A 17,628-nucleotide genomic window follows, 5' to 3' on the forward strand; every position below is an offset into this window, starting at 1 on the left:
ACAGTTTTAATTCTGGCCTTTTACTAATTTGTATATATAACTGGAGCTTACTCAATTATTTGATGCCTTGGTTTTCTCAGTTATCAAAGATAGAAGTACAGTTGACCCGTGAACAAACACAGAGATTAGGGCCACTGACAACTGCTCCACACACACACACACACAGAGGAAAATCCACATATAATTTTTGACTCCCTTCAGAACTTAACAGCTATTAACAGCCTATTGTTGACCAGAAGCCTTAACACAAACATAATGGTCAATTACATATATTTTGTATGCTCTACAATGTATTCTTAAGAATGAGCTAATAAGCTATTTAGCTGATAAGCTAAAGAAAATGTTAAGAAAATAATATATTTACAGACTAGAAAAAAATCCACATACAAGTGGATCCATACAGTTTAAACTTGTGTTGTTCAAGGGTCAACTGTGTTGTAAAGATGAAGATGTACCCCTGAAATTAATACCTGCTTAGGCAAATAAGATGGAGTTGGTATATATGGACCTTCTACTCTAATGTAACCACAAATTTTGTGTCAGATAACTTTCCTCCCATAAAATTAACATCTGTTACAATGGACATTTGCTAGGAAATCCCTTCATTTTTTGAGACTATGTCTCATACCCAGTGGTCTATGTAATAGACTCATATAAGGTTGAGATGTTACAAATTATCCATCCTCTCCATATCCAACTCTAAGCAAAATCCTGGGTATACTAAAAGCTTTGAAGTTTCAACAGAAACTATATCAGAGTCTGCAATTTACTCAGGGAAATTTCATTTAAAATGTATCCATTCCATTTAAAATGTATCCATTCCAAGGTTTCATCATAAAATGAGCTCACATTTGAAGTGAAAGGTGCCATTTAAGTATTAAATTTTATTAACTTACTTCTTTGAATTTGTCATTAAAGCAGGTTAATACTCTCGTCTGGTTTATCCTAAGTGTGGCTCACAGCTGGGAGCTATAATACCTTGATCAAGGTTTGTCTCACTTTCCACTGCTCAGAACAGGCACTGAGTCCTTAATATTGAGAGAGTGGCATTATCATAGGTCACCTTTTACTTGCCACAACCTGCTGGTAGAAGGAAATATATCGACTTGTCTGGACTAGTATTAAGAACATAGGGGGAAAAAAGGAACATTTTATGAGACAAAATAATAGACTTGGATATTAACACTAAATGTCGTATTCAAAATGGCATTTTAAAATGTGTTCAAGTAAAACACTGTAATAAGAGAGAAACCACAAAACTTAATATAAAGTCTAGCTTTATTTTTAAAAAGATTTTACAAGTCTGTCAACCTCAAGCATACATAGGTGGATTATTCATATCTTCCATCAGATGAAGTTTACAGCTTCAATCCCTCTCAGAAAAATGTAAGTAAAAAATAAATCTTTTTCACATATATTTATCCACTATATTACTCAGTTCTGAAATTTTCTCTTATAAATACTTTAACACAGCTGCTAGTGGTAGAACTGTTGTTGGGCAGCTGCATATGGCTATACTTTTACAAGTCTGCTTTGCTTTTGCTAGCTCCCTGATTCGGTCCAAATCTTAAAAAGGAGAAATAAAGGTTAACTGGGCTGCCAGAAAAGCCCACTGAATGCATCCTGTAGTGCTCTGTGACAAGCAAGAGAAGAAGTATAGCCTCCAGCAAGGTCCTGTGGAGAGGCAGCTCTGACATGATTTAAATACCTAAAACAAAACAAAAAGTGTAGAATTGATATAGAAAGCATATATAAGTTGGTAACCTTTTTTAAAGCTGTAATAAAAAGGATTCACATTTTATAAAGGGAATTCTGAGATTGAAATGTTCAAACTTTATAAATGCATTATTACCTTTTAAAAAAGAAGCATAGCATCTATTTATAGAGTGCCTAAACTAGATTAATTGTTCAACTAAATTATAAAGCAAATTACATTAAGATTTAAAAACAGCTCTCAAGGAGGTTTCAAAATAATAATTGCTATTAAAATGTTCACTGTTGGGGATCCCTGGGTGGCTCAGTGGTTTGGTGCCTGCCTTTGGCCCAGGGCGCGATCCTGGAGTCCCGAGATCAAGTCCCATGTCAGGCTTCCGGCATGGAGCCTGCTTCTCCCTCCTCCTGTGTCTCTGCCTCTCTCTCTCTCTCTATGTCTATAATAAATAAATAAATAAATAAATAAATAAATAAATAAATAAATAAATAAATAAATAAATAAACAAACAAATCTTTAAAAAAATAAAATGTTCACTGTTCCCCATTTTCAGAACTTGTTTTGTCGGCTCTTGTCTGGGTACCTAACTGCTATTCTTCACCTGGCATACTATACTCTTAAGTAAATACACAGTATCATAACACTATTGTATTATTAATATTTTTTGCATAAATATTGAGTATTTTACATAAATATATTCTGAAATAAACACTTAAATGGAGGAGGGGAGAGGAGAGAATACACTAGTTACTTCAAATTTACTTCAGCATTACAAAAATATATTGTCTCTTTCCATATAGGAAGTGAAACCTTAGAAAATTACATCTCCTAGAAATCTCTGACAGCCTCAGTTCAACAGAATATCCCAATTAGTAAATACAGAAGTCTTTTGAACTGATCTCAAAAGACAGTGTAATAGACACCATTTTTCTTCAATCACACATGTTATTTAACAATTAAAATGTTCTACCTTGATAAAGGTAGACAAACAGGCCTAAAACATGGCACAACCCTAGCCAAAGGAGGTCAGTTTTTTAGTATGACTAATAGCACTGTTGGAAAACAAATATTTCCAGCTTTGCTTTAATGCCTAGTTTGAGAAACCACATTGTTTCTTCAGGCCTCAGGAAGTAAAGGAGCTTCATCCGCCTCAGAATTATGGGTATGGCAAATGAATAAATCAGGTACCAGAACATTTTAATAACTTGGAAACTTTTCTACTCATTCATTCAAACTTCCTGTGTGTCAAAGTCTTGATGCATGAGCAACCTATTTTTTCTAACATAATAACAAGTCTGTTTTTCATTTGTATCCATGTTTAATAAGGTTGTGTGATTAAAAAATATATGGCAATATAAGAGGCCAAATAGAAAAAAGGTCAAAGTTAGACATAGCATAAGCTCCTGGAATTGGCTATAATTTATTCACACTACCACAAATCAAGGTGTTAATTCTTTGCTTCTCTGCCAAGGGTGAAAGGGAAAAGTAGAAGGAGAAAGGAAATTAATATTTATTGAGCAATAATCTACAAACTTTTTTTAAAAACTAGGCTCCATGCCCTGCGTGGAGCCCAATGTGGGGTTGAACTCATGACCCTGAGATCAACACCTGGGCTGAGGTCAAGAGTCGGATGTTTAACTGACTAAGCCACCCAGGCACCCCTACAAACTTAAAAAAAATTTTTTTTAATTTATTTGAAAGAGAGAGAGTATGCATGCATGCATGTAGGCTGGGGTAAGGGAAGGGGAAGAGGGAGAATCCAAGTTGTGAAAACTGATGAAGGGCTTGATCTCAGGACCTGGAGATCATGGCCCGAGCTGAAATCAAGAGTTGTCAGACGCTTAACGGATTGAGCCACCCAGGCACGCACCCCCACTACAAACTTCTGATAGTATATTTATAACCGTAAAAAGATTTGAGCATGCATCTCTAAAATTTGTATACTTATAAATCATATACTTATTGTCTTAATATATAGTTATATGGTATATAATTACATATAAATACTAATATAGAAGCATATGATAAAATATATATAAATATTTAAAGCAAGAAATAAAAAAAATTTAACAGAAATTCTAATATTTTCTCCCTACATGCCATCTTATAAACCTCGGTGGGATGTATCCCACTTTCATTGTCAAACTCTTGATAGAACTTCACTCCCATAGGATTTAAACAGGGATTCACCAAATCTATCCAGATGGCCAAAAAAAGTATCTGCTTGTTATATCCGAGGCCACAATAAAATGTCCACTCTTAAAACTCTGATGCATGAAAAATGACGTAAGTTAAATAAGTCATCTCAGAAGTCTAAAAATCAACCTGGAACAGGATAAAATCAATTTCTCATCACTGAGAGCTCAGTAACTATCACACAAACAAGTAATACTTAGTAATATTTTTTTACAGGAAATTTAGAAACGAAACATTATATTCCTTTTTTTTTAAGATTTATTTTTTTATTTTTTTATTTTATTTTATTTTTTTTAAATGATAGTCACACAGAGAGAGAGAGGCAGAGACATAGGCAGAGGGAGAAGCAGGCTCCATGCACTGGGAGCCCGACGTGGGATTCGATCCCGGGTCTCCAGGATCGCACCCTGGGCCAAAGGCAGGCGGCTAAACCACTGCACCACCCAGGGATCCCCAGATTTATTTATTTATTTATGATAGACATAGAGAGGGGGGGGGGCAGAGACACAGGAGGAGGGAGAAGCAGGCTCCATGCCGGGAGCCCGACATGGGACTCAATTCCAGGATTCCAGGATCATGCCCTGGGCCAAAGGCAGGCGCCAAACCACTGAGCCACCCAGGGATCCTGAAACATTACATTCTTGATACAAGTTTCCAGGTAGATTTCATCCATACACCAGATACCATTGTATTACCCTTTTTGTTTTCCTCAGACCCTCAAAAGAAAGCAGTCTTAGCTCCAATGGCTGTTCACTTGTGGCAAAATTCAGGTAACACAGCAGAATGTCTGTCAACCTTAAGAAGCCAACTATGTATCATAGGGGTGCCTGGGTGACTCAGTGGTTGAGCGTCTCCCTTTGGCTTTGGCTCAAGTTATGATCCCAAGATCCTGGGATCAAGTCCCGCATCAGGCTCCTCACAGGGAGCCTGTTTCTCCCTCTACCTATGTCTCTGCCTCTGTGTGTGTGTTTCTCATGAATAAATATATAAAATTAAAAAAAATAAAGCCAACTATCATAAAGAGAATTGGTTTTCATAGCTGTAATACAAACCACTGTGCAACTAGTTGTTTTGATTCATCACATTTTGGTACAACTTGCTTCTGGGAAAGTTGAGTCATACCATCTCTGGCTTGGCAATTCAAGCATAAACTTGCAGTGTACATACAGCTTTTTATATGTTATCCTGAGAAACCTGAAACAGCTGCACTGCTGGCAGGAAAACACAGGACCACCAGTAAAATATCCAAAACAGTTGCATCTTTTAATTTATGACTGTGCACTGTTTCCATAAAGAGTATATAAAACAGTTCAACTTTTTATAGGTAAAATGTAATAAACAGTCATACTCATTGATGTCATAAATGTGTAAAAAAAGTTTACTTAAAATGATTAATTAGTGTTTGAAAATAGTAATTCTTGAACAGTCATAATCCAGAGCAATGAGCAAATATTTTAAAATTTTAGTTATTAATGCTAAGTTGTAGATTCTTACTGCCAAAATCAAGTCAATTAAAATTTCTTTGCACAGCACTGAAGAAAATACACTTCCCTTCTAGCAATCATTTACATTAAACATGTCTGTGAGTATATTCTTTAAAGACCTGTTTATTTACATTACTGTTTTTGATCTCTAGGGCTGCACAAAAGTTACCATTAAATATTTCAATCTATTTTCACCATGGCAACCTACATTAATTCCAATTTTAAAAAATAAAACATAGTTCATTCTTGTTATTCAACTCGGGGCTTTCATTTTCTAAGTATTTTAACTTAATGTTCTTAAACCCTTTAATTATTGTGGTACACCAAAGTATTTTAAAGGATCTGCTACATTAAAACCACACAATGAGAATTTCGCCTACTTTTTCACATTAATCCACATCTGTGCTGTTTTAATTCTTCCATGACCATTACAAGTACATCACTGAATAGGATTCCTGGGGTTTCTGGCAAAGGTCAGTATCATTTCATGTACACCTTTATGCAACAGAATGAGGAAGAAGTCTTAGCCAAATTTATTTCCAAAAGTCAAGCTCATTTGGACTTTGGAGCCTGGAGGTAATTGCTCTATTTAGCCAATCCCAGGGCAGTATTTCTGCTTTTCATAGGTTTATTTTAAATACCTGTAAATCTTATAAGCAGAAACCAGGAAAGGAAAAAAAAAAAGGTTTGCTTATTTTGGTATCTATACCTTATTTTTACTGAAAGCAGACTAAACTCAAAGCTTTAAGAATCATACCTTTGATTATTTTCTTAATAAGACTCAAAAAAAAAGTATGTTTTCAAAAGCATGTCTAAGATAATTCCTGTACAAAGGGCATCTTGTGCCCTAATTTATACTGTCTAAAGTTGCCTTCCTTTGCCATTACCCATCAAAATCCCTTTCAAACAGACTTTGGAAGAGGAGGCAATGGATCATGAGACAGGAGCAAGAGAGGATTAAGCATTCGAAAACCACACTTAAAGGTTTGTTCCTGAACTTTGATTTCCTACACCATCATTTTCTTCTGTTACACTTAGCAGCTTTTGCTCCCAAAGAAGGTGGTATAATTTACACTTAGCTTTAGAAAGACTTCATTTTCTCAGTTCCTTAACATAAGAGAGTTCCTCTGAGATTACTCTTTTACTATTTCCCTTAAAAGGCCTCTATCAACCATCTGGCTAAAGTCTTGGACTCAGCTCATTTTAGTGCTACTCAACAATGCTTTGAGTTCTCAGCTAGGGGCAGAGGGCAGGGGTTGTCACTCAAGACCAAGAGGCAGCACTCTTCCCCTCCAGTCATAACCTCCTCATGAAAACCCTTGAAACACTTTGGCTCTAGAGAATCAAAGAATCTTGGAATTTAAATTGAAATGAAAATGTGAAGTTCATATTAGTTTCCTTCACCTCAAATTACCAGGACCAAAGGACAGTCAAAAAAAAAAAAAAAAGTCCAAGTTTTTAACTTCATAGTGTTTCTCTAGAGTGAACTCTAGAAACTTAAGACTTTCTTTTTATAAGTGGGCCCATTTTTAAGCCTGAATTTAAAGCCACCATGCATTAAACAGACCAGTTCCAAGCAGTTCTGCCTTCCAGCCTACAGAATTCAAATCTAAGTGCCATTAAGAGACATCAGCCAGCTGATCTCAGCTGTCAAGACCAAGAGGTCTTGTAAGAAATTCAGCTAAAAAAAAAAAAAAAAGAAAGAAATTCAGCTAAGGCCATAAAAGATTTACATTAACAAAATGAAGTGTATCTCAACAGATTTAAAAACAGAATAATTGTATGCTCAATTATCACTAAAAAGCAAAAACATTCTGAAAACATTTGTTAGTGCTCAGGTGTCCTAACCCAATCATGATGTCAGAATAATAAACTGTCTACAGAGGTAAACTGATAATCATATACTCTAACCTAAATGGGGAAAGCACATCAAGTCAGAACTGTGCATAATTCTATGGGCAGTTTCATTATAAAAACATCAATCAAGGTTTCATGAACTCCAACCAAAATATAACAAATTTCCACAGTCATTGTATTACTCTTCACTTCATTATCTAACTTGCAAGTTAGATAAAATACAACTTGAATAATCTAATTATTAAAGCTATTTTCAGATTTATACTAATACACTTGGCATTATACTATACACTAGGCATTTTTAGGACAGGGTAGCTGTTACCAAAAGTTAATATAATTATGTAATGAAAGGAATACTTACTTCCCTGATTGGAGTATAAACTACTGAACACATAAAAGATAGAGCTACTTAAGTGTTCTATGAACAATATTGTTGGTAGTTCCGGATATCTCAAATGATAGACCTCTAAGGATAGACTCCATCTGTATAATACAGAGAAGTACAAGAATATCTCAGGAATCAGGCGCTAGAAGATAAACTTGAATAGAGCCATGGAAATGGGTAATAAACAGCAGTAATAAATCTTAAATATACTCCTCAAAGTCAGATGTTTATCTCAGTTATAATATGTTTGGCTAATTTCAGTATTGTTCTTATATGCTTAAATGAGATTAAGCAGAAAAATGGTAAAAATAATGTTTTTACTTATTGATTCTTAAAACATTGATACTCATGAATTTATTCAAGATAACCAGAAGAAAGCAAAGTTTCATGAAAAATCTAAAAATAACAAATCGTATCAGTCATAAAAATAACAAATTACATATAGATTTTTGCATATCCCAGGGAAGGACAAGAGCCACCACTTCTGCGGTAGAAATATAATAGAGATCATAAAAATAAATATCCTAGTTTCTGGTTTTCTTTAAGCTCCTAAAAATTCTAGTGCCTCATTCTGGCTTGTCTAATGTAATTTTTTACTGTGAATTCCATGTTAGCAACAGATGCATGACAGAAGTTTCATCATATCTTTGTAAAGGCAAGATGGTTAATTTTTCCCCAAGGGTGGGACAGGCAAAATGCAGAAATTCATATGTATGCAGTGCATTTCTTCTTCTTCTTCAAAAAAAAAAAAAAAAAAAAACCAAGTCATTGAGTGTCTACTACGTGCCAGGACTAAAGCAACTCTGAGAATAAAACAGAAAGCAGACTCGATGTTCTAATGAACCTTAAAATTCAGCAGAGAAAAAAAGATGTTAAATAATATTATTAATAATATCGTCAGGGCTCTATTGGTATAGATTAAAAGGAAGCCAATATGAACAAGGTTCAGAAAAGGTCTCCCTAAAGGAAATGACAGACTTAGACCCAAAGGATGAGGAAGTTAGTTATTAGCATGGCAAAAGAAGGAGAGCAGCAACCTAGTGAAGAAAAGAATGTAGCAGCAAGGAGTCTCAGCACAAATTGGGAATATGGAGGAAAGGTGACTCAGGATGAGGCTAGAGATGTTGGCAGAAAATATTCAAAAGAAATGTTAAGAACTCTGAATTTTATTCAAAGGGCAATGGGAAGCCACTGAAAAGTTACTGATAGGAACCTGAGAATATAAGCTACTTTGGCTACACGATGGATGGGAGAAAAGCAGGAGCCAATTATTGAGAGACTATAGTTTCTCTATTCCAGGTTTAGGATTGTGGTACCTGGATTAGGGTGGCAGCAGAGGAAATAAAAGTACTAGTTCAAAAGACATTTAAAAACCAAGAGAGTAGATATGGAGGCAAGAGGAGAGGAAAAAGCAATGGCAAAGTCAATTTCCAGATATCTAGGCATATGGAAGAGGGAAATATGCCCTCACAGAGACAATGGCAAACTGGAGAAGAAACAAACTGGGGTGGGAGAAAAAGAGGAAAGATCATGAGTTTAATTTTGGACTTACATCTGAAGTGACTATAGAGGAGAGAGAGAGTGGCAGCTGGATATATGGGCCAAGTGCTAAGATGAAAATTATGGAACGAAGGTAGCAGTTTGGGAGTAATCAGTATATTGATGGTATTTGAAAGCATCAGGTAGATTCTATTATTTAGAGAGAGAGGACAGAATGAGAAGAGAAAGAAGGGCCTTAGCCAAAGGCCTAGAGAACTACAACATACAGTGATATGATGAAAGAAACCACGGTGGTTAATTTTACATTTACACATAAAATTGAGTGAGCCACAGAATGTCCGGATTACAAACTATTATTATTACCTGGTAAATCATTATTTCTGTGTGTGTTGGTGAATGTGTCTGGAAGATATTAGGATTTAAATTGGTGAACTGAGAAAAGCAGATGGCCTTCCCCAACGTGAGTGGGTATTATCCAATATGTTGAGGATCTGACAACAACAAAAAGGTGGAGAAAGGTTGAATTTACTCTGCCGACTGAGCTGAAACATCTCAGCCCTTTGGTGCTCCAGACTGGCATCTATACCATTTGTTCTCACTCAGGCCTTTGAACTACAACACTGGCTTTCCTGGGTCTCTAGCCTGCAGATAGAAGATCATGGGCCTTCTCAGCTTCCATAATCACATAAGCCAATAACTAATAATAAATCTCTTTCTCTTTCTTCATCTCTCTCTGTCTTTTATTGGTTCTGTTACTCTAGACAACCCTAACACAGAAGGTAAGATATTCTGAAGTGAAGGCTGTGTATTCAGGTGTGTGTGTGGTAAATGCAAAGCTGCCATCCCCTACCGATACCTCATACACTCTTTTCCCCTAGACTTGCAAAGGGGATAGAAGGAAGGTGTACACTGCTTAGAAAGGAATTAGATCCTGATACTTGTGCCTAACTCCTTCTTATAATTTTGAAGAGATAATAATAGCAGAGATCAGATTTTTCATCTAGGGGCTCCAAAGGGTCTCTCTCTCTCTTTTTTTTTAATTAAAGATTTTATTCATCCATCCATGAGAGACACAGAGAGAGAGGCAGAGACACAGGCACAGGGAGAAGCAGGCTCCATGCAGGAAGCCTGACGTGGGACTCGATCCTGGGTCTTCAGGATCACGCCCCGGGCTGAAGGCGGCACTAAACTGCTGAGCCACCCAGGCTGCCCCAAAGGGTCTCTTCATTGTATTTATAGCAGTAGTGTTTCTTATAGCAAAAGAACAAAAGAAACAAAATAAATGTCCATTGACAAGAGAACAGGCAAATTGTTACTTACACAGTAGAATCTGTACAGCAGTGAAAACAAAAGACATACAGCTTCATGCATGTAACAACACTGCTGACTCTCACGATGTTAAGTAAAAACACACAAAATAAGTCATAGAAAATATGTACAGCATGGTCCATCTATCGGAAATACAAACTACGCATGGAATATATAGATATGACCAAACTGTGTAAAAAAAAAAAAAAGGAGGCAAATGATAATTAGCCTATGTAGGGTTACTGAATTTCTGATATGAGGTGGGAATACAATGAAGAGAAGAAGAGAAGAGAAGAAGAATACACACACAGAGGGCTTCTACAGCATTGTTTATACTCCATCTCCTAATTTAATGAGTGAAATTCAAAATACAGAACTTAAAGGAGTAATGGTGGGAAAAACAATGAAAATGGAAATAATTCAGCAATTGTTTTACCATTACTCTTTGTAAAATATATCATACTTTTTCTATGTATGAAATATCAAAAAAGAACAGTGTGAAGAGCATAGTCACAGCTTTAACAGTCATTACTCCAGTAAATAATCTGCATATAAACATCAAACCATTCTTAGTTGGCCTTGGTTTCATAAAATATTACTACTTTGATTCCATTTGTAGTAATTCATGTTAATTATAATAATTCATCCTAAAATATGTTTAATACTGCAGTATGTTATGGGGTACCTGGGTGAGTCAGTCAGTTAAGTATCATACTCTTGATTTCACCTCAAATCATGATCTCAGGGTCACGAGATCAAGCCCCACAACAGGCTCTGAGCTGGTCTGGGAGCTTGCTCAAGATTCTCTTTCTCCTTCTGTCCCCTCTACCTGTGCAAGCTCTCACTCTTAAAAAACAAACAAACAAACAAACAAAAAAAACTGCACTATGTTACACTCTTATCGTTCTCTGTATTGGTTTACAAGCAGGGCCAATACATTAAATTAAGGTGGGAGAAGGTAGTAAAATCAGATATATTTGGAAAGAACCCTCTGAAGAATGCACACCTAAAAAAGCAAGCCTAAATACTGATCAATGGTTAAAAAGCTGATCTACTAAAGCAGCAAAAATAAAGCGTCAGATGAAATCAGTTAAGTAGTCAAGGAGACCAGCCAAAGCACTGATAACCTGGAATTTTCCCATGATAATGCTGCAGATTTCTATTTTTTCACCAAAACAAAACATACTGTGCTTTCTGTGGCCTGTATTAAGGTAACAGCCTAGATGGATAAACCAAATTCAATTCCTCTCCCTGTCCAACGATAGTTAAACACCCTTCTAAGTTTGCAGAACTCTCCCCATTGGTGTGGTCTTCTCCTGAGTCCAAACTCTCTAAATTAAATATAAACAACCTCAGTTTTCTCCCCTCCACCATTCCTTTTTTTTTTCCCTGTACCTCCACATAAATACATAAGGACATCATGGTTTAGTAGAAAGAAGAAAGATTTTGGAAACAGCTATATGTGGGTTTGAATTTCTCCTTGGACAATTACTAACATTATGATTTGGAAAGTGCTTTAATTTTTTTATCCTCATTTCTTCATCTGCAAAAGGAAGACAACAGTACCTCATGGTAATTTTTAGAAAATTAAGCAAGAAAATGTATATATCTGCAAAGAACAGATATTCAATAGATATTGAACAGATATTGATATTGAATAGATATTCAATTGAACAGATATTCAATTCAATCCCTAACCACCCTACATATTCCCTTTAATACTATTAATACAAAATATACTCTCACAAGGAATAGGCCTTTCATAGCCCAAATTTTCATAGTGCTTTACCTTCTGCTAATTAGTATGTATCTCTCCTTTCCCAACTTTGTGACTTTATTGTCTATTTCCAAATTTATTTCAACAATAAAAGTGTTGCCTTCTCTCTTCCCCCTTTCGCCATACCCTAAGTATAAAAGATTCAAGTGGAGGTTTTGTTTTTCTTTTTTAAATTAGACATAAGACAAACGGTAGTCCTGTTTATTAAATCTTTTATCACAGGATAACAGAATAATAACCCAAGGATGCCAATACCTTCATATTAAAAGGCAAAAGAGAAAATATATACATACATATAATACATTTATATATAAACATACATATAGATCTGTATTTCACTTAATACTTACACACACCCTAGTAAGTTTTATTTCAAAAGTTAAATTGCTACATTATTTCCACTTTCACATCCTGTATTTTGACTCTCATCACCATTAAATGACCATTTCTCTGTCCTCATCCTCCTCAACATCTTCGTCTACCTCTTTAAATCTGGAGACAGCTTCCACCTATAAAATGCCTTAGCCTGTGACTTCCATAAAAGTGCCTATAATTTGGGTCACACTCCTACCACTTTCATACAGAATTCCTCAAATTTCTCTTTTTCCACCTGCTTCCTAATTACTAGTTTTCTTGGTTTATCTCATCATCTCCTATTCTTGACTCTATCTCTGAAATGTATGGCTTCATTATCACCTTGTTTTACTAAACCTACAAATCTTACCTTTTGGTCTTTTGCCCTTCTTTCTTAGTTACAGCTCAGCATTTTATCTGCGTGGCTGGTCTTTCATACTTGAGTGTCCCACTGGCACTACAAATTTAATATTTTCATAACCGAACTCATCTTTCATTAGAAACCTAGCCCTCTGTCTGTATTTCTTAATTTCTCTTCGTAGTTTCAACATATTCCTAGGGTAATCTTGGAATCCTTTTGCCCTTGCACACCAATGAGAAATCTACATCACCGTATCTCTCTACAAACATTTATTTCTCACGTCATCTTCATTGCTGCTACTGTTATCTAATTTTAGCTCTTTTTTTTTTTAACCTCTTTCATGTCCTACAGTTAAAACTGATCTCCCTATTTCCAGGATGTACTCTCCATTCCAATATATTCATGGTTATCAAACTAATCTTCCTAGGGCAAAGCTTACATCACTCTCATACAAATAAACATTCATTGGCTTAAAGTCCAAGTTCCTTAGCCTACCTATCATTCAAGGCCCACTGTACTTGATTCCAACCCACTTTTCTAAACATACTCCCCATTAATCATCTCCATATACCCTGAATGTAAGCTAAAGCCAACCATGAGGTCTAAAGTTATTCTCTATGAAAGCCTCATAACTACTCACTTCATACCTTTGCTCAAGATATTTCATCATCTTGGAATGTCCTCACCATTACCTATACTTGAAAGCCATGATTCAAATGTCAGCCCCTCAATTCTGAACAAAGACATAAAGAGCTTAACTATGCCACACAGAAATGTTATATATGGAATAACAAACACAAATAATAAAATAAGTTTAAAAGTAAAAAAGAAACTCTAGGTGCCAGAAATTATAAGGGAACTCAGAATCAGATCATGAGCAGAGCTTGAAGTTCAGGAAGAAGCTGGGTACCAGTGATTCAATAACCATACAGTGACAGGAGGCAGGCCTCGGTCCTATCAGATATAGGAAGCTAGAACTGGGCTTGACTACCTGTATATAACCTGGATCTATAAAATGCCCCAACTATAAAACAAAAACCAGTGATTCAATAACCATACAGTGACAGGAGGCAGGCCTCGGTCCTATCAGATATAGGAAGCTAGAACTGGGCTTGGCTACCTGTATATAACCTGGATCTACAAAATGCCCCAATGATAAAACAACTTGTAGGAATATTCTCACTAGCCTGGGGCAGTCACTAGAAAGCATGGATAGAAAGCACTAGGGACATGGATAGAAAAGAGTCAAACATAAAAAAAATCTTAATACTCAAGTCTGTTCCATCCCCAAGGAAATTAAGAACAACACTATGCCCAGATCCAATGAAGCCAAGAGGAAGGAGTTTGGCTGAAGCAAGTAATCTCAATCCAAGGCCCACTAAAAAGAGATACAACATAGAAAGAAAAGAAAGAAAGAGAAGAAAGAAAAAAAAGAAAAGAAAAGAAAAGAAAAGAAAAGAAAAGAAAAGAAAAGAAAAGAAAAGAAAAGAAAAGAAAAGAAAAGAAAAGGGCAGCCGGGGTGGCTCAGTGGTTTAGCGCTGCTTTCCGCCTAGGGTGTGGCCCTGGAGACCCGGTATTGAGTCCCCCCCACCCCATTGGGCTCCCCGCAGGGAGCCTGCTTCTCCTTCTGCCTGTGTCTCTGCCTCTCTTTCCCTCTGTCTCTCTCATGAGTAAATAAATAAAATCTTTTTTTTAAAAAAAGAAAAGAAAAGAAATGAAGGGAAGGGAAGGGAAGGGAAGGGAAGGGAAGGGAAGGGAAGGGAAGGGAAGGGAAGGGAAGGGAGAAGCCTCATTTATAAGGGTCAGAAGACACAATCAATGGCAGGACTACCACACCCATATAAGAGAAACTGAAAGAAACGTATTTCATGTTAGAAGAGATGAGTAAAGAAACAGATGCCATGAAACAAGAAATCGACAACAGGAAAAGAACAAGCATTTTCTTAAAAAAAAAAAAATCAAACAGCAATTCTTAGAATAAAAGTCTCAATGGACAGGTTAATTTGGTTATCGAAAAATGGAGAAAAAATTAGTGAGTAGAAGACTATGTGAGGAAAACATGAATTTAGAGCTAAAAAGAAGAAAAATGGAAAGAGCCAGTATAGGATATTTCAACAAGAAGAAAATTAAACCCCAATGGAAAGAGCAGGATATAAGGAACAAAAACAAGGCAAAAACACCACCACTGCAACTACTATTGCCACAAACTAGTAACAATAACAACAATGCAAAGCAGAAAAGGGGAAGTACAAGGCTAAGTATTCTAAGGCCTTTGTTTTGTTCAAATAAAGGGGAGAGATTTAACCTTTAGACTTTTGAAAATAACATTTATTAATTCTGGGTGGTAGGATTATAATATTTAATATATATTACATATATAATGTATATTTACTCCTTCTACTTCTCCCTGTCTGAAATACTTAACAGTTTTCTTGGATTCCACACCCTCTGGATTGCCCAGATTGAATTACTTCTTTTCTCTTATCCAACTTTGCATAGCACTTTATCTCTACCTTTCTGCTAAGTACCTTGGCTATTTATACTTATAAATTCCCAGTCAGATAAATTTCTTGATAGCAAGATAAATATCTACTCACTAAACAGCCATCACTTTTAAAAAAATCATCCTAACTTGTAAGCAGAAGAGGATAACATTTTTTAAATTAAATAAAAATTCTGGGGACGCCTGGGTGGATCAGTGGTTGACTGTCTGCCTTTGGCTCAGGGCATGATCCCGGGGTCCTGGGATCAAGTCCTGCATCAAGTTCCCCATGGGGAGCCTGCTACTCCCTCTGCCTATGTCTCTGCCTCTCTCTCTGTGTCTCTCATGAATAAATAAATAAAATCTTTTTAATAAATAAATATTCTGGTTAGTTAAGATACAGACCTAAAAAATGGCCATGATAATAGAAGACAAATAAAAATACAGAGGATATGAAAAGAGGTATCACCACAAATTATGAAGCTGCAAAGGAAGACAGTATAGGACTGAATGAAAGAGGGACTGCACATCAGTCCCTGAGGAAGATGGGAAGGTTTCCTGGAGATAAGAAGATACCTATAATAATAAAAGAGAGATAGGGTATAAGGTATAGTGTAAAATGACTTTGTTTAAAACATAAGGGGCACCTAGGTGGCGCAGTAGATTAAGCATCTGCCTTCGGCTCAGGTCATGATCCTGGGGTCTTGGGATCAAGTCCCTGGTTGAGCTCCCTGCTCAGTGGGGAGCCTGCTTCTCCCTCTCCTTCCTGCTGTCCTTTCAGTATTTCTGTCTCTGTCTCTTAAATAAATAAATAAAATCTTTTAAAAATAAAAAAAATAAATATGAGCATTTTCTTAAACAGGTATATGTGAAAATTGTTTGAAATTTATCATCCTCTGTCTCATAAGCTAACCTCTCAGTGTGTTAACCAATTTTATCTTAAAGATACATAATATAATAGAATATGGCTATGAATGCAAAGAAAAACAAGAAACTCAAAGAGAACCAGACACACCCAAAAGCAAGATCTTTTGTAAGATATTTATTTTTCCATTCAAAGCACCTTCTCAAAAGCTCTATTTCATATATGCTGGAATCTGAATCATGTCAATAACTTAGATAAATCTCTAAAGCAAACAATAACAAGCAAAGACAAAGTCAAGTGGATAAAATAACTGATGTTTTCTCTTAATTATGGAAAATTATATTTTCTAGCAAGTAAAAACAGGTTCGTAAAACATCTACTCAAAGGACAAGTGACTATAAGGAGTAAAATCTGGAAATGCTCTAAGAGTCCTACTTTAATGCATACAATTTGAAGTTTTTAAGAAGCATTTTTAATACCTAAGCCCACAGAAAACTTGCACTTTCTTCCAAAAGCTAAATCACAGCATTGCTTTGAGGGGGAAAAAAAAAATCCATGCCCATTATTGTCAGTAATATGCTAATGCAATCAGTTTTACCAAAAATGAAGCTTTTCTAGAGTAGAATGCTTTAATAGACTAGTCAGTTAGTTGGTTAAATACCATTTGGACCAAAACCTTCATTGTAAAGAAAATATTTTCCTCTTATTTAAAAAATTACAGCATTATTTTCAGTTTTCTGTTTTGCTTCCAGACTACATTTTTTGGCAGTGCATTATGACTCTGCACATGCTGGTATAATATTTTAAGTAAAAACACATTCTAATCAGTTACATATGACTTGTTTTGAAAATCAGAAGTTTTAACAGTGTAAGTGTACAGACAAAATCTGCTTCAATATTATAAAAATTCTTTATAGTAAACCTAGATTTCTTATTTTATTACTTTAAAGGTTAAAAGAAAGAGAAGAATCTACTGCTTTCTTGAAGTCTACCTTTTGGGAAAAGAATGTATTCCTACCTGTCATTCCAAAGTTCATAAAACAAGCCACAGTTTTCTCATCTCTAGGTTATACTTTAGGTATGTGTCAACCAAAGGTGAAAAAGAAGCAAAATCCAAACTAAGATTATTTCTGATATATTTCGTCCCTAATTGGCCTCCACTTGTAAAAACTAAGGTATTCTGGAACTAAAGACAGGAAAAATTTAAAATGAAATTATATAAATACCAAGGAGATTAAAATTCCATCATTTTAAGATGCACTTAAAGTTAATCAATCCTACATGTGATTACTGAAAATAAATTTTAAATGTTTTATAAAATAAATGAGAATAGTGGGTAAAGACAGTA

General features: G+C 35.6%; 1 protein-coding gene across 1 annotated transcript in view; it reads right to left on the reverse strand.

Moving 5' to 3' along the window:
• Positions 1 to 1,260: 1,260 nt before the first annotated feature.
• The window catches only part of MNAT1 (MNAT1 component of CDK activating kinase), a 203,261-nt gene continuing 186,893 nt past the window's right edge, over positions 1,261 to 17,628 (reverse strand). The window contains exon 8 of the mRNA XM_055304419.1: positions 1,261 to 1,708. Within this exon, the coding sequence (XP_055160394.1) occupies positions 1,588 to 1,708 (121 nt within the window). The 3' untranslated portion in view covers positions 1,261 to 1,587. The remainder of the gene's footprint in view (positions 1,709 to 17,628) is intronic.

This window comes from Nyctereutes procyonoides, unplaced genomic scaffold, assembly GCF_905146905.1.
Source record: "Nyctereutes procyonoides isolate TBG_1078 unplaced genomic scaffold, NYPRO_anot_genome, whole genome shotgun sequence".
In the NCBI taxonomy this organism is placed as follows: Eukaryota; Metazoa; Chordata; class Mammalia; order Carnivora; family Canidae; genus Nyctereutes; species Nyctereutes procyonoides.